The following is a 27,212-nucleotide window of genomic DNA, read 5'->3' as shown; positions in this document are numbered from 1 at the left end:
AGTCTATCGTTTGAAGGAAATACCTTTTTCTTTTAATTCAACTGGAGTGTGAAAAAACGCGTTAAACACAAAGTGGCCGAGAACTGGACCCGGCCGAGAACTGGGCCCCATACTGTACTGATATTCACTATTGTGAAATTGCACTTACTTTGACAAGTTAAAGTTATTTTTGTAAATGAAAAAGGTAACGTCATTGATGTCACGCAGTGTTTTTTTTAGCAAACTAGATGGTTTGCTGGTTTCTGACTATGAATGGGGGTGTGATCTTGCGGTATATTTTTTGAGCCTGACTCCGCCGTAAAACTTTTTTTTTTTATTCAGCAAGAACTGTGTCGATTTTCATTTCTGAACAATTGGTCGTCAAGTCGTTTGTCACAAAGAGTAGAATGTTTGTACAGCATGTTTTGGAATTATTTTAGATTTGGTTAGTAAGACGCTTCTGAAGACCTGAGCAAAACATTGGGAATGTACAGTATTAATAGGAACTTGAATGGAATTTTTCACAAGTTGGATAAAGGTATCAACTGAAAAAAATGGACTTCAAAATGAGAACTTGGATTTTGTTGTAATTAAATTTTATCGCGGATTGGATGCATAATATCACGGCTTTGAAAGTCTTCAAATAATTAGAAAGGTTCCTTTCTTCCTTTTGATCTTATTGTTATTTTCATGTATTGATTATTCGAAAGTGGTTTTCGTTGATACGAAAAAAAAACGGGTTTTCACTGAATTGCTTGAAGTATTTTTAGACGTGATAATATTGGCTTAATCAAATTACATTGTGCACGAAATATTTGTTATTCTTTTGTCTTGAAACTTTGAGGAAATTGAAATTTTTGTTTGACAGTAGTGTATGAAAGGCATTTTATAGAACTGAATAAAAAATAAGAAACATTGATAAAGGTTATTTCAAAGATTTATTTTGCCTGATTTTGAAGGGTTTCAGGAGTTTTAAAGAGTGCTGGTAAACGGCTGTATGTTGTTTGTGATTACGGATCTTATTTAGTTTCGAACGCTCTAATTTTTGAAAGGTTAAAACAGGTTAAAACCGGGCGTTTTCATGAGTTTTTTGGGTAGAAAGGTACGGTGGTGGTCAAAAAAAATGTTTAGAAAGGAATGACTGTAGTAGCACGTAAGTCGGAGGTTTGCGTGAGTCACGGGGTATAGTATGCGTGAGCTGGATTTCCGGCGTCATAACGGCATGTTTTGTTTACTGAAAGATACACTCGACGTTTAGTTAGCTTAGTCGGCTTGGGAAACTATTTTAAAAATGAATGTTGTAATAGTTAATTAATAGTAATCTAGAATTAACCCACTCTCGATTGGAGTCTGTTCTGGATTCGCGCTACCTTTTCGCCGCGAAGGAATTTTGTAAAATTTCGCTAGTGGAAAGAGGTACTGTAAGAACAGTATCAATAACTCAAAAGGAGGAACTTCTTTGTAGCTCTGAATTAAGACGTATGATAAAATTTTAGAATAAGAAACTTTCGATATATGGTTTTCATATTGTTTTTGTCAATTTCCTTTTGTGGCAGATTTTTTGAGAATCAGCTTTTCTTTCGTGTGATGACAGACACAGGACAGAACGAGAGGTGGATGAGAAAGATGCCGAAGATGAATAGGCACCGAAAAACGACAAGAACCGTCAAGGACTTATCTTTAGAGGGCGGGGAGTTTTGGCATACCGTAAATGATCTAATAAACGCCCTCTCTCAAATAAACGCCTCGTATCTAATAAACGCCCCCCCCCCCCTGAGGTATAAAGTTTGTATTAGACGCCTCTCTCTAATAAACGCCCCGTGTCTAATAGACGCCCCCTCCAAAGATCGCCTCAGAAACCAAGGTAACGCTCCATAGAGTAAAATCACGCAATTTATTTAGGTTTTTGCTTGATTCGAACATCGAAGAGGCCCACGAGACCAACATGGTTGACCCCGATGTCGGTGAAAACATCGATATCGAATATGAACGGCATCTCCAAGCTTTGCATTAGCGCAGAATAGATTAGACTCCTACTCACAAACTCTGTTTTCTGTTTTACTCCGCGCCGGCAAACTTCGTGTCTTATTTGTTTTGTAGACGTTGTTTTAGTTAATTTGAAATAAACGCCTCCCTCTAATAAACGCCTCATATCTATTTAACGCCCCCTGTAGGACACCTAAAATTTAATAGACGCCCCGGGCGTTTATTAGATCATTTACGGTACTGTATTTCGAGGAATGGGCTGGCCTTGAATTTAATATTACACAAGCAAATTATGCGCGCTCGAAGGGGGAACAAAAACCGTAGAAAACGAAACCTTTGGTAGAATAAAATATTTAGTTTTTGGTTAAAGAAAGTATGTTTCGCTTTGCTGATCGTCTTTACATCAACAAAATAATATTGTCTTGCTCCTGAGCTACAAAAACAACCACGACTTGAAGCTCGTTTGGAATACTCGTTCTCTGAATTTCGATATTAAAACTGCCAACTAAAAATTGTTTGGGAATATTTTCGAAAAGCGAGCGATACAACAATTGAAAACACATTATTTTCATTGGCCATTATTTTTTTAACTCTAGCGTTTTGACAGTCGTATTACTCTTAAATTTTGATTTTAATTTATAACCGTCTGACAGTGTTGAAATTTGAAGTTTGTAGGCAAGTGAAAAGACAACCGGTCGCCGGTTTCCATAAGCGACCTCCCAAAACAAACATGCAGAATATTTGTATTTTAACGAGAGAGTTATGAACATAAGTACCTTAAACATTCATATGGACAGTATAAAGTTTCGTCGTATTTAAGCTTAATTACTGAACAACAAATAGAAAATTTATAATTTATTTATTTGCGGCGCCAACTAACTGTACAATTTGAGGTATATTGGAAAAGCATGAATGAAAACATGATCGTTCAGTGAATTTAACTCGCATTTTCATTTATATATAAACAAGTACATTACCTTAAATTAAAGTTCTCAGATTTACTTCTCGAAAAGAACCTCCATTTTCCGAATCCGAAAGGCAAACGGCATGCATTTCTAAAATGCGGTACTCGGGCTTCCCTTACAATTGTTTGAGTTCAGAAATATTGTGCTTTCACCGCTCTGCACGCATAAGGACTCCAAAGACACCTTTAGAACCACAGAAATAGTCACCAAAATTTTTCTTTCTCTTGTGTAGCCGTCCTGTCCTTTTAGGCTTCGAAAAAGGGCTTAATCGTGAAGCAGAAAGTTGTTGTCACATGCATGGATCAAACTGGTGTTCGCACTTTCAGTGTATCTGACAGTCGATGCGCTCGATTTTAACCACTTCAGGGACAGCCGGACTTTTCTACAATAGCAATAAACCTGTACCAAGATGTAAAAAGGCATCTCCAATATGTAATAGCCGTCTTTTTCTCTTGAGTTCCATTCATCTGAAGTGTCTTTACATTTTGAATTTGAGCAGTCGAAGCAGTCGGTTCTTTTACGCTCGCTGCCTACTCTACTCTGGCTCCAAAACACAACACATTCTACCGGATGCTCCAATGTTTTTAGCGACTTCAATGCTGTAATCATCGACAGAAGAGGAGACCAGTGATTCGTATCCGGTAGGTTTAAATCCTCACTAAATGCACATTTTGATAAACAACAACTTGAACAGTAAGAAATTTCGTGGTGCCGTTCGCTTGTTTTCAGCAGTTCGGCTCTTCTTGCTCAACTTCAAAAATTTGTTCAACCAATCAAAGGCGCGCTGTAAAAAATACTTTTACGCGATTGGTTACTAGTTCGCGCCAAAAGCCGTCTACGTAATTTTCTCGCGCGTCTCGCGCGCGAGGCCTGTTCTAAAAATAGCACACACGCAAATCCGATAGCACAAAACCCATTACCAGAGATGTCGACTTCTAGATCATGTACTTCTGGTACAACCATATGCAAAGTATATATTTTAAGAAACGTTATAAAAAATAGTTGTTGATGCAAACCAATTTCACCAACAAGTCCTCTTTCAGTCTTTCTTTACAGTTTCTGTTTACAAAAGACGCAGAGGGTCAAGTCCATTAAATGTATAGTATTTTTGTGCATTTGACATAGAGGTTGTTGTCTTCCAATGAAGCACTGGCCACAGTTATTACACCTCGTTGTCTCTGGTAGCCTGTTACAGTTGCACACTGCCATGTAGAAAAAAAAAAATAATATACCACAAGTTAAAGACACATCAAGACCACCCCACTGTGAATTACCATAGCACAGAAAAAATTATAGTCAATATTTTATATCTTTTTAAGAGAATTACATAAGAACCAAGGCATGTCTTGTCTTGCCTTACATTGACATGCAATAATTTGGAAATACTAAGCTCGTAACAGTTTAAGACAGAATCCATCAGGAATTTGAGTAACATTAATTTTAGTTACGCAAAAATTGAGCACCAGAATAATTAAAATCCTTGTGTTCTTTTCTACCTTGTTAAAGGCTTGACATGTGATAACACCAACAACAGTTCTTTATCAGTGGGGATTGAAGACAAAAATGGAAACATCATCACACAGTTGACCCCCATGCAAAAACACTCCAGGATGTCACGGGACTGTTTGGTGTCCGTCTGCCAATTTCTAACTTCAAATTCCAATGTTAAATTCACATTAAATTTTCAATATTTCTTAGTTGTCTAAATTTTACTAATTCTTTAAAAAAAAACTATCACCTGCCAAACATCCCCAAAAATCACTCAAAAAATTACAAAATACCGCAATACATAGATACATGGGATGAGTGAAGTTTCCTTGGATTCCTTGAAACACCAACAAGATATTTCCGTTTAAGGTGGCTGATAATGGGTTTCAGTATTTCCCAGTCCTTATACTTTGGTTCAGGACTAAAATCCTTCATCAATTGCTATTACAGTAATGGTATGAAACAAATGTCCAATCATTCATCAACAAGTTGTGATCATTTTCTTGACAATAGTAGTTCCCCGGTAAACAGTTGTAGTACTGTCCCATCAAAGTGCAATGGCTGGAAAATACCGAAAAGCACACGACCTTCAGGTGAAACCGCACCTTACAGTATTACCAATACACTGCACTTTGCTAAGTCTTAAAACTTTACATTTTCTAGTCGTCTACTTCAATCATTTATTTGTATTGTGCGAAATACAATTATAAATTGAAACCATCATGTCATTAAGTAATAATGCAATCTCGACAACGTTCTAGATATTATGTTATGCACACTAATACAGCTCATGCAAGCCCCGTGACTTACACAAACCCAGTCGGACTGAGTGCTACTTAAGTAACTGCTTCGTGGTTTCTGCTGTACTGAACCCTGCCTTTCAAGGCAAAGCGCCCGATTTTAAGCTTCTCAAGCTTCTCAATGTTCTTGTTTTAACTAAATTTTATCACGGCCTGAGTGCATGTCATGGCTTTGAAAGTCTTCGATTTCAAAAGGTTGCTTGGTCTCATTTTCGATAAAAAAAATTCATTTGAAACATTTTGCCTGTCGTGTGACGCACGTTAAACTGGTTTTGAATAGTTTGAAATTGTGTTTTTAAGATTTTATTCTTGACTATTATGTAACTCTTGCGAAGAAAGATTTAATTGATGAGGAACTAGTACTGTTATTTTCCGGATATTCCGATCTTTTATTCGAGAAATGAATTATTTTTTGGCTCTTCATTCAAGCGTTTTGAGTTTAGTTTTGGAATCGGGGAAATTTATTTCCCGTTGAGGGATGACCCGACATGGCAGAATATGAGTGGAACTTGAATAGGGCTGGTAGCCGGCCGAAACAACCGGCTACTTGCCAAACTTTGGCCCTCTACTTTCGTCTCTCTTTACCCTAAGCTTTGACAAAAAATAAATAAAATAATGGAAAGATGCAGCAAAATACTGCACGACATCCGTGTCTAATGTCTGAGTCGAATTGTAAACGCATTGCAAGAGTTTTTAATATGTTCACCTTTAAAATAAAGCAGCGAAACGCAATGCGGTGAAATCTACATCTTTTGATCAGAAATTCCGGAAGTGACATCTGTGTTCAAAACAGGAATTTTTGCACAACTTTAAGTTCCGAAAAAAAGACCACATGTTTTGTAAAAATCACAGACAAACATGATCAGGAAAATAAAACAGGCCAATGGGTTTTATTCACGAAAATACAACTTTCTTAAGAAAGAGTTTGTAAACAAGAAAGTGGAATCAAACTACATTTCACACGAAATTTGCATACATTTGAACTTGCAAAAAAGAAGTATCTCTGCCGATAAATAGCGAAACCTTGCATTAATAATCATTGTATTCTGATCTGATTGTTATTTTTTATGTATTAACTATTTGAAAGTGGTTCTCATTGATGAAAACAAAACGGTTTTTCATTCACTGCTTGAAGTATTTATAGACGTGAAAACATTCACTTAATCCAATTACATTCTTCACGAAATATTTTGAATCCTTTCATCCCGAAACTTTGAGGAAATTGAAATCTTTGTTGGACAGTACTGCATAAAAGCAGTTCATAGAATTGAATAAGAAGATAAGAACCATATTGATAAAGGAAATTTGAAAACTTTATTTTGGCTCATTTTGACGAAATTCAGGATTTTCAAAGACTGTCAGTAAACGACTGTATCTTGTCTGTCTCTAACGATTTTGCTGCGGTTTTGAACAAGCAAATTTTTCAACATATGGTAGCGGTAATACAAGTTACAGTTCAATATACAGACCCTCTGTAAAGTAAAAAACGTTTTGGGAGCAAACCATTGTGAACTCATTTTCTATGTTGATCAGTAAAAATCCGTAAAAATCCTTACTACGACATGGGGCTTGTTATCAAGTTCGTTAGTACGTTAATACTGCAAGGTGTATAACCTCAGAGAATTATTATCAAGTGTGTTTTGTTTTATTAGCGGTTTATACTCTAAGGTCTTGGTATAGGAGATCAAAATTAAGGCAAATTTCTGTTATTCTTTAATTGCTTGGCACAGATTAGTACGCGCACAAACGAAAAACCAAGAAAAAAGGATACTGAAACTGTCAGGAAATGTACGCAAACATTGAATTGAATGAAAAAGGCCGAAAATAGCATTTTCAAGCATCTAAAGTCACCCAAAACGCTGGTGAGGGTGGAGGTAATTGGAGTAGAAAGCTCGATGGGATAGGGTGGAGTAAAAGACTGCAGGAGAGGGGAGGGAGGGGAAGAATGGGAGTAGAAAGGGAGGGACAGGTGGGGGTGAAAGGCTAAGGAGAGGGAAAGGGAGGGAGAATTAAAATGTATGCTTTGTTATATCACGCAACTTTTGACTTCTGTTGTTTTCTCACAAGAACAAAACTTAAGGTGGGGTTCTACCTGAATTTGAATGAAATTATAAGAGATTTAAAGAAGGGATTGAAGAAAAAAATGGAAACAACACCAAACAGTTGACCCCCTCGAAAGCTCACTCCAGGTTGTCAGGGGACTGTTTGGTGTCCGTCGACCAATTTGTAACTTCAAATTCTAATATTTCTTATTTGTCTAAATTTTACTAATCCTTTGAGAAAATCTATCGCCTCCCTGACATCCCCCCAAAATCGCCCAAAATTAACAAAATACTGCAAAACATAGATATATGAGATAAGTAAAGCTTTTTTGGATTTCTTGAAAGGCAGCTGAAATGGTTTTCAGTATTTTCCAGCCCTTATACTTTGGGTCAGTACTACTATTCTTCATCAGCTGCTATTACAGTAATGGCATGAAACAAATACCTAATCATTGGTCAACTAGTTGTGATCATTTTCTCGACAATAGTAGTTACCTGATAAAGAGTATTGCGAAAAAAAGGCTGCACTTTGCTTAGTGTTAAAAATATATATTTTTTGTAGTCGTCTAGCTCAATCGTTTATTTTTACATGTATTGTGCGAAATATATTTATAAATTGAGAACATTATGTCATTAAGTAATAATGCAATCTTGAAAACATTCCAGATATTATGTTCTACCAGGGTTCTACACACTAATACAGCTCATGCAGACTGTGACTTACGCAAACCTCCCACTGAGTGTTACTAAAGTTACTGTTTTTCCAGTGATTTTTACTGTACTGTACCCCGCTTTTCAAGTCAAAGCAGATAGTTAATTACTAGTAGTAATCAGAGATCAGGGGAGTGCGTTCGACCTATAGGTAAAATAGACCCAAGGTAAGCAGGCAGTGACAAAAAAACCGACATGGTCGGCCTACTTGTAGTATGCCTTATGTCAAAGTTAGTTACTATGCTTATACCTAACCAAACGCGAGGAGGATAAGGATAAAATAACATAGAATGAATGAAATATTACGTACACAAAAATAATTATTTATTTCTTTTGACCTGTTATCGTTTGGCACTAAACAAGATTTAAACTTCCACAAACTTCTGGAAATAGTTTACTTCGATTTAAAATTCCACAAAGTACTAATACAGACATAATACACACAGTAATCAACTACACGCATATTACATTCACACAACGATTTCCTCGTCAAAACCTCTAGTGTTTCTAGGAATAACGATATATCACAAATTCAAAGAAATGATAAAACAATTTCGATCCGTATTATATCCACTCTCGATGCATGTATTAAAAATTCTAACAATTTGTAGTTTTGTGCAACATATAATTGCAGGAAAATACGCTGGTTTACCTACGAACGAACTCCGTACGAAATACGCATCGAATTACTCGATTTCCACTCTTTTTATGACGTTCGGTGGCTGAAGACAACTCTGCTATCTTGGATGATAACCTTCTAATGTTCTCCATGACATTTTTGGCAAAATTACAATTTTGGCAACACGTTTTTAACCCTTTTTTTCAAGCAAAATAATGTTCTAAGCTGCGTTTGGGACGCCATCTTGTTTTACATGAAATCGAGGCCATCTGTGGCTACCAGTTTCCCGGCCGAGATTTGCCCCTGCAAAAATCAATCGGGGCGGCCAATCTGGAGTCCATACATGTGCGCGCGCAATGCGGCTCGATTCATTCCGCATAACAGTACACAGGCATACCAACTCAAAAGACACAGGACGCATAAACAAAATTAGGCTTGCGCTCTCCTTCGTCGAACGCAATTAACCGCCCGATTTTAAGCTTCTCAAGCTTCTTGTTCGTTATAAATTCTCTGCGAGGGAACTAGCATGCTAAACAGTAATATGCAATATGAAAGGTGCTCTGTTACTATCTGAGTTGTCACTTTGGGTGTGCTCGTTGAACACATACAGGGTGGAAAATCAAGGCCGTGTAGTTACAGCTTCCTAGGCTGTCCACAAGTTGCTTGGCTACTTTTCAGCAACTTATCATATTTCCAGCTTTTTTTGCATTCTGAAAACCGTTCGTGCATCCTGGGAGATTGCAGCATCTTTAAGTTTTTTGGGGAGGCCATGCCTAATGGTTAGTGCGCCGGACTCCGGATCGAGCGGCCGGGGTTCGAGGCCTGGCCGGGCATTGTGTTGTGATCTTGGGCAAGACACTTCACTCTCACAGTGGCTCTCCCAGGTGTATAAATGGGTGCCGGCGACATAATGCTGGGGGGGGGGACCCTGCGATAGACTAGTATTCCATTTAGGAGGGAGTAGAAATATTCCTTGCCGCTTAATGCCGCTTAATGCTACAGTTGCCGAGAGGAAATTATCTCCCACTCCCAGAGCTGCATTGTTCACTTCCACCGGCCAAGGGACAGCAAGCTGGTGAGCAGTATAGCAACGCTCATAAAACATGTAAAATCATTTTTGATAAGGAGTTTAATTTTCTATCTTCTTGGAACTCCTTGAATCAATCCAAAATACAAAGCGATGCCAACTATGCATTTCTACGCTGATGAAGAGACAGAAGTCTCGAAACGTCCAAGAAATTTTGTATTCCAGCGCATTAACAAAAACATTTTGTTTAATTTTTGTCATATCATACATGCGCTACACAGTTTTTTTTCCTGATTTGTGTTTTGCAAAGGAAAGAAGTTATTTTCGTACGTTTCGAATCATAACAATGGTACCATTACACCTGAGAAACAAGACTTTGGATTTGAAAAGAAAATTACTTTGTGAACTTGGCGGCCGCCTTATTGTTTTTAGAGACCGTTCTCCCAACAAAGTTCATGGACAAGAAACGTTGTCCATTTATGGCAAAATTCATACATTTGGTTAAGTCATGATATATACATCACCACATCACCTATGTCGTACCGGCTCGAAAAAACTTATTTTAGCATCTCTTTTCACGACTTTGATCATACCACAAGGAAGCACAGAAGTTAAGCACTGTGGCCGGGATGGCTAATACGTGGATGGGTAACCAACTGGGATTCTGAGCAAACTCCATTTCGCTGGCTTCTCGTTTTCTTTTTCTTTTTGTTTCCTTTCTGACGGCTTCTTCGACAAAGTCCGTTTCAAAATAAGACGTTTTACGCCTTAAATCAAAGTCATTTGTCATTAAGGCAGCGATATCTTGTATTGATGACCAAGTTCTGAGAAATGTGCCGAGTGACAGAACATACTTTTCTACCGTTTGTAACCGTCTTCCTTATAGCATAACCTTTACAGCGAAAACCCTCTCAGAATAATCTTTTTGCTCGAAATATATTTCTGATTGAAAGATAAAACTAATTTCGGTTAACTTTGACAGTTTGGTTTCGGATTAGCTGGGATTCATAGATCTTGTCGCCATTTAATTCACATTTCAGCTACAAACACCGTTGTCTCTCCTTACAGCTAGCTCAATTAGTTAGAATGGACACTAGAAGAGAAAACTTATGCGGTAAATACATGAATCAAATGAAGTCAGATGAACATCCTATTCACCATCTGTTACCGAGACCAGCACTAATAGAGTCTAAGTATAATGTAAGGCAGAAAGCGCCAACGTTTTACCTGTATAATAATGCCATAACATGTAGGACAAAGAGAGCTGAAAGCATTTTTACATTTCGCTACTTTTCGTAACTAATATTATGAGTTGTCCTTTTTTGATAGATTTTTAATTGTAAATAGTAGACTTATCATTTCATGTAAGTGTCACTCGATAATTCAGTTTCTTTTAACTGCAAAAGAGTTTAAATAAACTATTATTATTATTATTCTAGAAGGAGAGACAACGATTTCGATTAACTTCACTAAACGGCGCCAGAATGACTTCAAAATCGGCACAAGAGTCAAGAGAACGACACATTTGAGGTAGGAATACTTAATTTCAAATTAGATAGTTATTTACACGATTTTTTTTTTAAGATCAGTGACTTTCCCATACAATTCTCTAATAGACACAAGCTGTCTCATACACCACGTATTTTGAGCTTGGGGAGCAACCCTGTGGCCTGCCCCGCATACCCCGCGCAGACACCCGCGCACCTCAATCCATCCTCGTTTCCAATCTTCTCTCTCCCTCCCCGTCCCCCCGAATCAGTCTGTGAAGTTAGTTTGGATTTCCAACGATTTGTTGTGATAATCTCTGGCGGTGAGCGTGCATTTTTGTGCCGTTCCAGCCTTGTTTATGCACCAATGTAGTTAAGAGTGCATTTTCCCCCTTTTTCACTCCCAGGGGGTCAAACGAGCGCGAACACACGAGGGTGAGGACGTGGGGTGTTTAATTTCCTTTTGCCCGCTCCACCGTCGCTCTTGCACACCAACAGGAGGACTATGAACGAAAATATTGCTAAAATGCTGTGGTAAAAGCCTTACCTTTCAAAATTGTTTATCCTCACGGAAATCCATTATCTAAAGCTTTAACCACAATTTCATACAAATAAATAAAATTTATAGGTGGGCGTCGCTTTTCAGGTTTTCCCATGAAAGATAACACATTCGATGCAAAAGCCAGGAGGAAACCTCGAAAAATAAATCTTGTAAAAAATGTTGGTGGCCGTGGAGATAAGTAGTTTATTTATATTTTTAGTTTTTCTTTGATTTCGTCTTTGATGCATTCGATAACTTCGTTCTCCTAGAAAGATTTCTTTTTAAAAGCTTTTATAGTTCTGGATGTGACCAATATGTAACGATGAAAAACCGTAAACACGACTGAGATACGTGACTGACTGTCTTTGCGACCACTTCCGGTCGACTCCTATCACTGAATTAACATCCTTTTTAGCGAAAACTGAAGAAGCCAAGAGTTCCAGGCAAATAGCATTTACTTAAACTTAACTGAAAAGAAGGGGCGTCCTTGAATTTTGCGAATTTTGTGGGGAGATGATGTTCACCTTGGAGGCAATGTTCATACTCTATATTTGGCTGTGATGCCTCGAACCGGAAGTGGACATCAAAGTGCAGCAGTCCATGGAAACCGCGCCTTGACAGAAAAACTTCAAGATGGCGTGAGGAAGCAGTAATTGCGGAAAAGGCAATGGTAATGTTTCAGTGATACCTTCAGCTTTCCATGAGGGGTTTTGGCAAGATATATGTTGCTGGACATTTTCGTGAAGGCGTAGATCGAAACAACAATTTCTAGGTGAGCCCAGTGGGTTCGCGGAATGCGCAAAATGTACTCGCCATCATGTGTTTTCGTCGTTGTGCTAACTTTGAGCTTCTTTGGCGCGAGCTCGGAAGAAAAACCTAGAAAGAAAGGAAGCTATAGCGTCCCCCTTTTACGGACAAAAAGAGATTTACGGGATAGCAGTGGAAATCCAACTGAAAATCTGAAAGGCCGCCCTGGCCAAGGGTATTACATTGCGACAGATCTTGGGTCTCCCGCTCAGAGGGTGAGTAAACCCGATAATTTATTGTTCGCAGTGTTTACCGTGCATGTGATCTTTCGCCCACAAACATCCTCGCTTTTTACAATCCCTCTTTTATACTTCATCTGCTAAAGCGTCTTGTTATACTTGCTTGACTACCACGCTTGACGATTGTTATATATCAATTTTGAGTAGTTTTATACCGAACTAACATCGACTTCTGACAAAGCCTAATCGACTTGATGGCCTTTTTAGAATTTAGCTTTTACTTGCAAACTCGTAAGAATAAACTGAGGTTTATATTTTGAGAATGGTTTGATGAGAATAGCTCGCTTTGTAATTTCAATCTGCAGTGTTTTTCTTCGGTATACTGAAGAGTTCGGCACACCGTAATTGTCGATGTGCGTTGAAACGAGTTTTTCTGTCATGAATAAAATTAAGAGAGAAAACAATCAAAGTTGTTCTCTCTTTTATGGCTCACTGTAGTCGTGTTCCGTACATGAATATCAAAATTTGTTGCTATCTCGTGTCTGTAAAGGAGAATTTCCTCAGGGCGCTTTGCGTATGCACAGGGAAATAGAATCATTTTGAAATCAATTTCGAACGACTGTTGACATTTTACCAAATTTTCGTGTTTACAGAATTTTAAGCACTTCTTGAAGTCGCAGCTGTTTCTTGTAATCAGAATATCAATTTTCGTTTTGTGTAGTTGATCGATGTTCGCAAAAAGCAAATTCGTATTAAGCTTGTTGATGGGAAAATATTGAGAAATTATGGACAGAAATATGTATTTCAGCGACAATCTTCGTTTATTTTGATCAAAATGTATTATATGTCACGTACAAACGTGTATATTCCTGAGTTGTGGTTTCTATTTTCGGTATAATTGAATACTTAGCGGAGCCGATTTCATAATCTCTGGCGTATTTTGTTACAAACATGAGCCGATCAACCCATTTAATAAACCATTGAAAAACCAGACTACACAGAAATAAACAAATAATTATTGTTACATGAGGCAGAATCTTGATCAAATGATGAAAAAATGCATTTGAGACGTTTTTCTTTATAAAATAATAATTTTGATTTATTAACATGATGGCGTTATTTTAGTTTCTATTGAAAAGCAATAAGGTTTTTAGGTTACTTCCATTAGAGAAATTGAAATCATGTTATTGACTATTATTTCTCCCCAGGGGAGCATTCTTGTGGGTTTATCCTTATCCTGTCCCAGACCAAAACAATACAGTAACTGATTTTGCTACTGTTCCAAAATAATTTTTTTTTAAAAAAAAAATACACTATCTAGCTACCTCTCGTGAATTTTGAGAACTTTCATGTGATTTTTTTTATTTACAGTATACTCAACAAAATTAAACATTTTTCCGTAATATGAATCATGACCATTTGGGAATGGTAATCTTTATACCGGATATTGCCCCGTGTAATGCTCATCTCTTTCAGCTTTATTTCCACCATTTAAGGGAAGCTTTCGAGCCAAGCGGCCCATACTGCCGGAGCTTATCCCGGTTTCTGTAGCATTAAGCAGCTAGGAATATTTCTATTCCCCCCTGAATGGGATGCTAGTCCATCGCAGGGTACCCCCCCAGCATTATGTCGCCGGTACCCATTTATACACCTGGGTGGAGAGAGGCACTATGAGAGTAAAGTGTCTTGCCCAAGAACACAACACAGTGACCCCGGCCAGGGCTCGAACCCGGACCGCTCGATCCGGAGTCCGGCGCACTAACCATTAGGCCACCGCGCCTCCCATTTGCTGCCACGTTATTTTTGTCCTCCCGTGGTTTCTTTTACATGAGGAAGTCAACAGGGTTTTCATTAAGAATTGTAATAGCAGGAGAATAGTGTTAGTTAACCGGAGAATGATTTCTAAAGGTTCCGCATCTTAATAAAAAATAGGTACAGGCCTTTGAAATTTAGCCGGAGAATTCTACGTAGTAGAAGGAGAATTCTCCGATCTCCGATGCCTAATGAACACCCTGAGTCAACCTTAGAGCTTTACATGGTATACACTCCTGGGGCTTGTTTGTGATGCAAAACAGCATGAACTAACTGCATAAAAAACTGTTGTTAATAATTATTCTGATTAGTTTGAGCATAAGAACTCAATGTTTACTAGTTACAAGGCTCAAATGCTCAGATGCAGGGGAATCTGAACTGAGTGCTTTAATTGGGCAGATATGGCCAGACGTCGTAAATTCCTTGTGTTTATGTGGTGTTTCGTTTTCACATGGCATACCCTAAACGCAAGCACAAGAGAATGAAAAATTTTGATTCTTGTGCTTATAATGCTTATACTTATGCTTATGCTTGCGTCAAATGTCATTTTCACAGCAAAATAAGAGCATTTACGCTTGCTCTGTGCTTGTGCTGGCATTGCTAGTGAAAACCAGGCTTTAACAGTCATGGAAAGGGTGGATAGTGCTATTTACTGAATAAAATTATTACTGTCCGCCAGATCCTCTTTATATTAATTTGTGCATTGGAAACCAAATCCAAGATGCAAGATTTGCATTAGCTTGATATTAATAATAATGTTTACATCATATCATCTAAGGAACCACTGATGGATGTTAACAGTTTTTTTAATTATTTATGACCTTGTTGTCTCTACAGATTAATGTCCTTGTTGATACTGGAAGTAGTAATTTTGCAGTAGCAGCATCACCGCATCCCTATCTTCCTTTCTACTACCACACGGACAAGTAAGTAACAGTATATATTAAATGTTATGGTATCGCAAAGACAGTTGAGAGGGCCAATAACTAGAATAACACTCAGTCAGTGCTTTATTACCGGTCCAATATTTTCTAGGTATTGGACCTAATAAAGCTCTTTTTCAATTGTAAAGTTGTGTAAAAAACAAGCTTGATTGGGACCATACTACTAGGCAAATATCGGCCCTCTGTCTTTTCGGTATGGACCTAATGCTGCACTCGAGCCATACTGTCAAGACTTGACTGATATTTTTCCCAGTATGGCCCCCTCACTTGGTTAATAATTCACGAGAAATTCTCACCCAAGTGTCAACTGAAGATTTCTCTATTAACAAGTTTATTTCACCAACAATCCTGATGTTTGAAAAATTTCCTTATAAAATTTTGCACTAATATTCCCAAAATCACAAAATAGTTTTGGCTGCTCAGTTTTAGGAGAAGTTGAACAATAAAATAAGTCAGAGTATTTTTTTGGTAATATATTTTTCACTGATTTAAAACTGAAAACTTGTTACTAGTAATTCATGGAGCCTACAGACTATAACAGCTACAAATCATTATCTAACAAACAGGGTAAATGCAAGTGGATTTTTGTGCCGGGCAAGTGACTGTTTATGCTCACTTTCCCAAAGGCAATTTGTCTGCAAACTATTAAAATCATGAAAAAGTGAACTAAAACAAGCATGTAACTGCCCTGGGCATGCAAAATGTGAGAGCTGCTTGTCTGAAAGGGCTAGCTAGAATTCAAGGTTCTTACAAGCCTGAAACTACACCTCTAACTCAAAAGAAAAGAAAATAGAAGAGCATTTTATTTTCTTGGTAACTGATTTCCTTGTAATATGCTCAATTTTGTTTCAGGTCAACAACTTACCAAGATCAGAACAGACCAGTAGCAGTACCATATACACAGGGGAACTGGGAAGGAAAGTTAGGATCTGATTTACTGCGTTTTGTTGAGGGACCAAATGCCACTGTTCGTGTCAATGTCGCAGCGATTCTGTCATCTGAGAATTTCTATATCAATGGCTCCATGTGGGAAGGAATCCTAGGGCTTGGATATGCAAGATTATCAAAAGTAAGTACCGGTATCCTACGGTGACCACATTGGGGTCGTCACCAAGTGCAAGGCAGCTAGGCATGTGATCTGTACCGGTTAGCCTAAATAGCACTTAGATTAGCCTAAATGGCACTCTGGTTAGCCTAAATAGCACTCCAGTTAGCCTACAGTTAGCTCAGGTAGCTTTCGGTTGGCCTTTTTTTTGAAGTAGGGATTTCTCCCTTGCATGTCTCCCTTTAAGCCCCAATATCAAAACACAAATTCTTTTTACTTGTTTTCATACATTTTTTTCTGACTACAGTATTAGCATGAGAATTTGTTTAACAGTCAAAGTCCTTTTTCTTTAGTGATCATTTGTCAATTCTCTTAATCTGTTCTCTTGTTTATGTACTGATATTGTGAGGAGAAATTTGATGTTGGCACTCTTGGGGCTTCCTTGCCTCACATGCCACGCTACCTCGCATTTGTAAGACTCCAAAATATATGGGTTGAGTTGTATTTAATTTTAAATTTTATTTAATGTTTATTAATGTTTGATAGTATTGGGTCCGGATAATCTGCGAGCCAGCAAGCCATTTTGGTTAGCCTAAATAGCACTCTGGTTAGCCAACAGTTAACTTAGGTAGCTTGTGGTTAGCCTTTAATTGGGATTAGGGATTTCTGTCTCACATGACTCGCGAGTCATGCGAGCCATTCAGGTTAGCCTAAATAACACATTGGTTAGCCTACATAGCACTCGGGTTAGCCTAAATAGTACTCTGGTTAGCCTACAGTGAGTTTAGGTAGCTTGCGGTTAGCCTTTCATTGGGATTTGGGATTTCTGGCTCGCATGGCTCACATGGCTCGCATGGCTCGCTGGCCCGCATGGCTCGCTGGCTCGCATATTATCCTATCTCATTAAGTATTTAATATTTATTAACTTGCACATTCCATTTCTATTTTCATCAGCCTGATTCAAGTGTCCTTCCAGTCTTTGATCAGTTTGTCAATGATGGAGTTGTAAAAGATTCTTTTTCCATGCAGTTGTGTGGCAGTAGTGAAATTGATTTTTCTTCGGAACCAACCGTAGCTGGAACTATGGTAAGTTTTATTAACAATAAAACAACAAAAAAAATTAGCAATAGTTACTTTAGATATCGTAACCCCCTTTGAGGAAATATTTGTATCAGAGTTCTAAGGTTGAGAAAAGAGAGTTTTGATTGTGTGTTGTAAAAAAAAAAAAACAATGTTATCACTCTGACCAATCGCATAGGATACAGGCAATCTAGTGAACCAATCAAAACTCGAAGCAAATAGACCCTTCTCCAAAATGGCGCCGGCCGAGAGAGGACTGGAAACTGGGGGTATAGAGTTTTCAATATGGCGGAAAGCAACAAGCAGGAAGTGCTGCCAAATTGAACTTTTATCAGGGATATTTTAGACCTTTCAAATGATTGGCTCGAAAGCAAGAGGGGGAAGAAAAAGGGGGACAAGTACTACCTGCCGAAACGTATCTGGAGGACGTCAAAATCTTGACTTCTGATGATTGTTGCGTCGTTAAAGCTAAATGCTATCGCTCGATGAGGAAGACCGAATCGCTGCATAAACTAAGTATTGTATTTGACAGTAGTGAAGGATGTACTGAAGTTAACACTCATTGTTCTTGTAAAGCTGGAGCTGGCAAATGCCAGCATTTAGCTGCATTGTTTACCCATGTAACAGTAAAACTACGCGATGATGACTCGCCAACTTCCCACCTACAACAGTGGCATAAACCACGAGGTCCTTTGCGTGAACCACAAAGATGGTTTACCTCCGAGTTTGTGAAACCACGAATCGATCGAAAACCTCGTGAAGTAGCACCTAAAACTGTTCAGGAATATTTGTACGATCCTAGACCTATTGAACAACGACTGATTACTGAAAAACACATTCAACAGCTCAGAGAGAACATCTCAGTTGATAGTCCTACCACTTATGCTTCTTGGCTCCAATACTTTAACTCAGCAAGCCACCAAACTCTTCCATGGGGAAAATTTTTGGAAGGCTGTCCTTTAGCTAATCAGTTACGGGATATATATCCTCCTGGTTTTGTGGAGACTGTTTACAGTGAGGACCTTTAGGCAGTGTTTAACTTCCCCGGAAAGATTAGTTTACCAGAACATGTTAGAAAAGGTCCACCACCTACAATTCTAAAAGAAGAAAAATCTTTCCTACAAAACATCATTTTATCTCCAGAAAAAGCATTAGAAATCGAGAAAAATACAAGAAAACAGTCAGGCTGCTCAGCTTGGTATCAAGAGCGAGCATTTAGAATCACTGCCTCAAGATTTGGAGAAGTTTGTTCTAGAAAAGCACCAATCAATGACAAATTTCTACATAGTTTATTTTCTTCATCAAAGGTGCAAACTCAGGCCATGAAGTATGGTCTAGATATGGAACCAATGGTTGTCAAAGAGTTCAAGGAGTTGGCAGGTCCTCAAGTAGAAGTTTTCAAATGTGGCTTGTTAGTTCATCCTGATATTTACTGGATGGGTTGCTCACCAGATGGTATAATTTATGATACTAATGAGAATCCATCGGTTGGAATTTTGGAAATTAAAAGCTTATTTTCAATGAAGGGAAAGTCAGTTGAAGAATGTTTAGAACTGAAAAAAGACATTTGTATTCATCAAGATAAAAATGGTGACATAAGACTCAAACGTAATCATAAGTATTACTTTCAACTTCAAGGCCTAATGGGAATTTTGGGGTTGTTGTGGAGCAAATTCTGTATCCATACTAAGGAGGGGTCAGAAAATCTGTTTGTAGAAAAAAATTGAATTTGATCCTGAGGTTTTCCACAAGATCACTTCTAAAGTTCATGAACTTTATTTTTCTCACTGCTTGCCTTACCTTTTAAGGCAATAAGCAGCTGATGCTCCAAGGAGATGTGATGACAAATATATAAACTTATCTTCAGAAACAGTTGTTGTGCAAATAAAGAACAGGAACAAACATTTCAATATCTTATCAGTGTTACAGTTTTACAAAAGGAAAAGCTTGATATTTTGAATGTTAACATTTAACAATAAATTCCAGAAACCTATTGAACTATAATGATCAGTCTTCTACATTATCCTGGTCGATGATTGGGGACTGAAATAATAATAGCATGCAACATACTGTCCAAATCTGATTTAACACACCTGCCAAAGACAAGGGCACAACATTGGTAATGATTTTGTACATTTTGATTCTACTTATGGCCCTTTCCACATGTATACGAACACTGGCTACTGACTGAGTATTTTCAACTTCTTCCTCGTCAAACTGGCCTTTATCAGAAAGAAAAGGAGGAATATTTAAAGTCACTTCAATTGGATCCAGTAGATCTTTAATGTTGAATCCCATGTCTGCCATGCAGTCGTCTCCTTTTTCCAACAGCTCTAGTATTCCACTTTGTTTTGTAATGTCTTTATCTGAAATACTCCCAGTGTAAAGATCAGAAATAAAAACTGGAACACCCGAGGGTGCAATTGCTAACAATCCCTTTGCAGTTGTAGTGTTTTTGTAAGAGGAAAAACACTGACTTTGAGCGCGCAAGGATGAGGGTTTGCAAATCTTGATTTCAGTACAGTCTAAGATGCATCTGGTGGCCGGGTACTTTTCTTTGAAGGCAATAGGCATAGTTTCCTCAATCAAGTCCTTGCTCTGCCAGATGGGAATAGATCCCAATTCAAAGTACAACAAGTTAATCCAAGAAAGGAATATTCTTGAAACTGTTGACTTTGATACTTTAAAAAGGTAAGCTAAATGCTCCTCCGGGAAGGCATGTCTTAATCTGACAGAGTTAAAAAACATTCATCAAGCATCGACAAGCTACGAGGTCTCCCTTGACGTAGCTGATCAGGCTTATCATGCTGATTATTTGTATCCACATGAATGTCAGATCTCCAGTATTTCATACCGGTGTTCTTACATCTAGCGACAATAAAATTAAACAGTTGCATAAAAACAGTCCAGTTTACTATACCTGTGTAAAACCGAATTAACTGGTCCTGATTACGAAAGTTTTCAGCAGAAAAACACACATGTTTATCCTCGTTTAAGGTGCCTGCAAACTCGTGTTCTCGCTTGTCCTTTTCGAAATCCTCCAGTCTCTTACTAAGTTCTTTCAACTGCGCATTTTTCTCGTCAAGATCTCTTTGAAGTTTCTCGACAAGGGCCCGCTTTCTTTCGCATTGCTCACATCTTCTTCGTTGTCGTTTCTTTCGCGGTGCCTCAAAAGCTTCACGATCACCTTTACGCTTTCCTTTGCTTGCTAAAGTGCTCCGAGATCGTTTATCACTAGACCATTTAAAAACAGTCGGAACAGCACCTTTCTTCAGAACAATTTTCTCTCCTTTTCCATCTTCGCTAACAGTGTAATCTTCCCCACAAAAGTGCTTTGAGCAGACACGCGTGTTCTCTGTAACAGCAAAATACTCTCCCTCATCTCGGCAAATTTTAGAAATCCATCGCTCTTTTTGCTCCCGTTTCTTGGGAAAACGATGAAATCGAAGGTCCTTGTTCTTCTTTGAGTTAGCATTACAAAACGGGACACAGCAATTATGCGGCATTTAGAGGATTTGCATGAATCCTTCACAAAAGTGTTACGAATGGCTGAAATCCCTCGTGCGTTCAATATTTTGTAAACAAATCTGTACCCCCAGTTTCCAGTCCTCTCTCGGCCGGCGCCATTTTGGAGAAGGGTCTATTATGTAGCCAGCATGAAGCGTAGGATTAAGTGAGTGAGTAGGTCACACTTGGCATGCGAGCCATGGGAGCCAGAAATCCCAAATCCCAATAAAAAGCTAACCACTAACCAGAGTGCTATTTAGGCTAACCAAAAGGTTATTAAGGCTCGCATGACTCGCAAACCATGCGAGCCAAAAATGAATCCCTAATCCCAATAAAAGGCTAACCACGAGCTACCTAAGCTAACTCTAGGCTAACCGGAGTGCTGTTTAATCTAACATATGTGTTGTTGAGGCTGGCTCATAGATTGCCCACAATCATCCTATTAAATTGCTGCAATTAGCTTTTTACTTGTTGTGATTTATGTCTCACTTACAGGTTTTTGGTGAAGTAGATAACGACTTATATGAAGGTGATCTTCTTTACACTCCAGTGGTAAAGAAGTGGTACTATGAAGTCGTCATAACTGATATCGCAGTGGGTGGGGAAAGCTTGGCTTTAGATTGTAAAAAGGTAAAAATACATTAATTAGAACTTTATAAATACCTTTGAGTTTCTGTGATGTAAATTTCTTTAAAATATACAACACTGAGATTACAGTCAAAATACTTAGAGCATTTTGCTTAATATTTAAGAATGACTTTCATAATTTGGGAACAGATTGCATAAAAATAATAATAACGATGAAGATGATGATGATGATGATGTAAATCATAATAATTCTCCTACCAGGAACTTTAATTTACAGCTTTTTTAATTAATTTTTAGAACATCACTCCTAACTGCATGCAGACTTTCTAGGGCTTATTATCAAGCAAACACATTTTTCTCCTCAGTATAATTACGACAAGACAATAGTGGACAGTGGCACAACAAACTTGCGAGTTTCAGAAGAAGTGTTTGATGCCATTCTTGATAGACTCAAGAAATTTGACAAGGTGAGAAAGTATTTTATTCCATCATGTAGTTACTTCTTCCTTGGTGAGTGATATAACAACCTAAATAAAATTTTAGGCAAAACTAACACCCGGAGGAAGCATACAAGCCTAGTGGCCCATCAGGCCGGAGCTTATCCCAGTTTCCGTAGCATGAAGCGACTATGAGTATTTCTACTCCCCCCTGGATGGGATGCTAATCCATCACAGTAAACTCACCAGTACCCATTTATACACCTGGGTGAAGAGAGGCACTATGAGAGTTAAGTGTCTTGCCCAAGAACACAACGTAGTGCCCCGGAAAGGGCTCGAACCTGGACTGCTCAATCCGGAGTTCAGCACACTTACCAATGATTAGGCCACGGCACCTCCCAATTTATCCTGAGGGGTGACCTTATGTAATCCCAGCGACATGTTTTGTCCTGTGATATATCAGTATGAATTGAGCCTACATGTATCTGTCTTTCATACTGAATTACTCATGACATCAGCTCCAATCCTTGTGTTGGACCAGTGGTAACAAATATTTCAGAATATCCATCACATTTAGCTAAACAAGTTTTCTGGTATCAAGTAAACTAATTCTAATATTATGTTTGCATACTTGTAGCTCGGTGTGCCAGATGAGTTTTGGATAGGTCGACAAATGATGTGTTGGAACTATGACAAGACACCATGGGAAGAGTTTCCAGATATGTCCATTTCACTTCTCTCGTCCATTAGCAATTCCAAGGAGTTTAGGCTTAAAATACCACCACAGGTAAAATGTGTAAAATTTAGCCTGCAGTGTAGGTGTATTTATTGGTGGTTGCCACCTTGGATTTTGATAGCAGACGAGGATTTGGGGAAGTGAGAAATTATGACCAAAGGGGGGGGGGGGGTCATTATGCCAATAGAAGAAGGGAGAACTAAACTAAATATTCTGCAGGTTTTCCTATTTGGAGCAACTTTTTTTCGTTCTACCACCTTTTGTTTTCTGAGCAGTTCCTAGACTGAAGATTTCTGGAGATTCTCCAATCGCTGTTCGAATGCTGAAATACGAACTTTCCCAATCATTTTTCGAACTTTTCCAAAGATAAACGAAGTTTCCCGAAGACTTCCAAGGAAGTTTCGAAGATGTTTGAACTCACTCAAGAGATGGAATATCCTGACAAACCAATTTTACGCTGTGCTCGTGATATTTTCGGCACTAAAACGTGGGGGCTGAGCCCCCCCCCCCGAATTTTTGTTCACGAGGGGGGGGGTGGGGTGGGGGGGGGGTTTGGGCTACAGCCTTCCCAGCTCCGTCGCTTATGTACCTAGCATGGTCGGACTACATCGAACATAGCACTTTGCATGGACTGCTTGGCCATTAAACTAATATTGATGAGTGTGCTTTGCTGAAATAAAGTAAGTGATGTTTCCTAATTACTGTCGCTGTTTCTTCTTTACAGCTTTACTTAAGAGAAACAATTGAACGTGGACCTCTCCCTGGACAACACTGTTACAAGTTTGCAATCACTAAAGCTGATAAAGGTATTGAGAACATGTTCACTGATACAAGAAACTCCTGCATTAAATGCCTGATAACTAATCAACTGCTGCAATTAATGCATTTGTTTATTTCAGGTACAGTTATAGGTGCAGTAATCATGGAAGGCTTTTATGTGGTTTTTGACAGAGAAAATGTTCAAGTAGGGTTTGCTGCAACAACATGTGGAGGTAACAAATTATTTTTGGGCTAATCTCCATTATTTGAGTGCAGCTCAGTTAAAATTCTTTCTAATTGATTTAGCTTATTTTCTAGTTTCTGATCAACCTTAATTTGTTTTTCATAACAGCTGAGGGTCGTCTTAACCCCAGTTCAGAAGTATCTGGACCATTTAGTAGAGGTATGTCTGAAAATGTCTTGCAAGTAGAATTCTGTCTGTATTCTATACTTAAGTTCTGTTATTAATTTTATAATCTCATTGTTTCTCTTTCAGATGCAGTAGACTGTGAATATATAGAAACAGAAAGCTCAGATACTGCTCTCCTCACAGTTGCATACGTCATGGCTGGAGTGTGTGGATTATGTCTTTTGCCGATTTTTGTTCTTTTGGCACAAGCAAGTTGTAAGAAACGTAGACAACAGCAGCAGCAACAGCTTGCAGGAGCTGAAACCCCAGCGGCAACAGATACCACAAGCCTTAGAAATGACTTTTAATAATATTGCAACTTATACTAGTCTACAACACTGTACAGTGGAACCCTATTCATGTGGCCATCAAAATCTGGTCACAACGTTCCTGTGTGGTCATGTTAATGAGGGAGACATGCATGTGCTAGGGGTAACCATTGATAGACTTGTTTCCCATCCAGGGAGAGTGCATTTTCAGGGCCGTAGCCAGACTTTGGGCACACATGAGGCAAGATCTGTGATCGCCAAAGGCACAAGCCACTGGGGGGGGAGGCAGTCTGGGGGGGAATGCCCCCAAGAAAATTTTGAAATCTAGAAGCATTGAAACACTTTTTTCAGCATTTTTCATGTTTTACTATAGAACAATCAATCTCGCTCAACTGGGAATTATTTTCCCAACTAAGCATATTTTGTTTTTTATTTTGGGTTAAAATCTAGGTGGATTAAGTGACTCATCTTGCCTCTTGCTAGCTACATACAGCCCTGTAATTAGTATGCCTGAGGATCTGTCAAACAGAATGAACTTTCTATTCAGGCCATAAAGTAGCCACAATAGCGAGTTGGTCATGTGTATTATGTGACCGTATTTGGAGGGGTTCCACTGTTCATGTTTGTATAGTTAGATTAAAATTGTTGATTTGCTACAAATGCATTCAATCTAAAATTATTTATGAAATGACTAATAAGCAATAGATTTAATGTAAGTGGGAGTTTCTTTTATTTTAACAAGGACAAATCCACAAGAGCCTAAATCAATGTTAGAAAAATTATATTACATTTTTCCCACTATTTTATAAATGGGGCTGGTCTATTCGGAACGGTAGAAAATTAATACAAAATTGTAGTTTTAAGAATACCTTCAACCTTGGGCTGTCATTATTTTTTTATAGTTTTCACTAGATAATTAACCCAGGTTTAAGCTTTAAGCAAGCCATTTCGGTCATAACGAAATCCACCACCAGTAGTATATCAGTACAATCTAAGTCCAAATCAAGCATTCTCACAATGCCCTTCTCTGCCATTTGAAGTGTATATTTAAAAGAGTACTAGTGAATAAAATGCTGGGGAGAACCCTACAACACGGCTAGCAGTAGCCTTCATGTAGCAGTACCATGGAGACTTATTCTTTTTCTATGGAAATGTTGCAAAGTCATTCACACAGGTTGTGATTTTGACACTGCTGTATGTTGCCATTCCATGAACCCTAGTGTGGGATCACCTTTAAGATGATTTTCAGTTCGTACTGCACAATCTCCACCTACATGTCTATGTGAGCCTCACACAAAGGAATGTCCACTAGTCAAAATAAAAATTCTGGGACAAACTTACATTTTCGTCATTATCAGCACCAGCTATCCTTGCAAAACAATTTTATTGAGTAGAAGAACCTTGATGTCATTCCAAACATTATTCATGTACGCTGTTACCTACATGCAAGTGTAAAAGATGAAAACAAACCCTGAGACTGCGCAGGACGAACTGAAAATCACCTTAACCTGTTCAACTCAAAACTAAACAATTAAAAATATTTTTTGTACTGCACTTTTTTGTACATGCAAAAGTGTCCTGGGTTTAAAAACAATGGTCATGTTGAACAATATTTAACTGTGCAAAAATTGCGAGTTTGTATAAATGTAGTACTTCATTAGCTGAAAGGTGGGAGGCCTATGTTAGTTTAGTATGAGGAGGTCATATCGCCCCCCCACCGCAGCATCTGTGAAGCAAACTTTCGCGAAAGTGACCAAGAAATTTAATAGTTCATTCTTAGTTCCTTGCCCCCGGGTGGGGGATAGGGCCGGAATATAGTTAGGAGAGCACAAATTAATTTTAATGGACGAGACAATGGGTGGCATCCTTTAACACACGATCCATATTCAGTAGTCTCAATAATATTGCTAATGGGTAACAAAACCATTTTTTATTTCAACTGTCATTTTGTAAAAAATTATACATTTTGTAATAAATATTATTTGACATTATTTTTGGAGCTGTTTCTGTTGAGGAGAGGATATGTGTAAGAAAATGTGTTAAGCTTCATCGCAAGTCCTGCTTGCTCCATTTATTGCGGGCCCAAGAGAGGCCCGCAACCCTAATCTTGACAGTGACCAGCTGATTGCGTATTACGCGTGCGCGCCACGTTTATAAAGGCTATCTGCAAACCGGAAGTTGAAAATTTTGTTCTTCCACTAAGAACGATCGGAATGCAAAAAATGTGTCAATCACGACAGTTTGTCGTAACACCGGAAGAGAAAAATCTTGTCTCCAAGAGCGATAAGAATGCGAAAAATCAACAGTTTGGTCACATTAGATCGAGGCTTCTGTCGGAAGATTGCAGACATTACGTTTTGCAGACCGTTGTTTTATAGGTGTTGCTTTTGAGAAGATCTGCTGTGATTGTATCACAGATAAACTACGGCAAAGCGAATGATTCCAACAACGGTTATTCTCGAGAAATTCCTTATAACACTGACAACAAAGCGAGTTTGCCGACGGAGGAAAATCACATCTCATTTCACACCGCGTGCTCGACTGCACTTCGCAAAACTGTCAATCAAAAAAGCAACTCTGATTGGTTCGCGGCAATAGGAAACGATAAAAAACATTCGTGACTTAAGCGTGACGCGTTACTCGGCCTTACTCAGAATAATTTTTTTTTGTCCAGTGATTTATCGACACTGTTCGACTTGAAGTAATTTTCCAAACTAACATAAAACACTTCCCTCCCAGTACCTTCTCTTAACTGCATCGAGGCCCGCACTTTCTAACCTGTGGTTACCACTAGTTATAAAACATGAGTTATATTCGGAGCATGGGTGAGGTCGCCCGAGGTGGACGTGTTATGTGACGAGGGCTGAAAATCCTTCTCCAAATCCTTTCAACTGTGATAAAAGTTGTCAAATCTTATGTGAAATGAAAGATTTAAAGTTCTAGAAGCTTATGTCAGGTAAAGGACGAAAGAACAAGCGCGGTGACAGAGGTTCGC

General features: G+C 38.5%; 1 protein-coding gene and 1 long non-coding RNA gene across 2 annotated transcripts; both read left to right on the top strand.

The window, feature by feature from the left end:
* Nucleotides 1-12,171: 12,171 nt before the first annotated feature.
* On the top strand, nt 12,172-24,300 carry LOC144662148 (beta-secretase 1-like). The gene is made up of 11 exons (XM_078522902.1): nt 12,172-12,667; nt 15,281-15,369; nt 16,240-16,456; nt 17,387-17,518; nt 21,515-21,649; nt 21,973-22,074; nt 22,682-22,831; nt 23,505-23,586; nt 23,680-23,772; nt 23,892-23,942; nt 24,036-24,300. Exons 1-11 carry the CDS (start codon nt 12,440-12,442, stop codon nt 24,254-24,256), a joined length of 1,500 nt encoding a protein of 499 aa, XP_078379028.1. The 5' UTR covers nt 12,172-12,439; the 3' UTR covers nt 24,257-24,300.
* Nucleotides 24,301-25,682: 1,382 nt separating this feature from the next.
* LOC144663326 (uncharacterized) lies at nt 25,683-26,208 on the top strand. The gene is made up of 2 exons (XR_013572597.1): nt 25,683-25,985; nt 26,040-26,208. It is a non-coding gene; the product is annotated as an uncharacterized LOC144663326 (long non-coding RNA).
* The last annotated feature ends 1,004 nt before the right edge of the window (nt 26,209-27,212 follow it).

Source organism: Oculina patagonica, chromosome 8 (genome assembly GCF_052425735.1).
Source record: "Oculina patagonica isolate OP01 chromosome 8, crgOcupat, whole genome shotgun sequence".
Taxonomy (NCBI): Eukaryota; Metazoa; Cnidaria; class Anthozoa; order Scleractinia; family Oculinidae; genus Oculina; species Oculina patagonica.
Note: the sequence above shows the minus strand (reverse complement) of the source record. Positions and strands in the feature narration are given on the sequence as shown.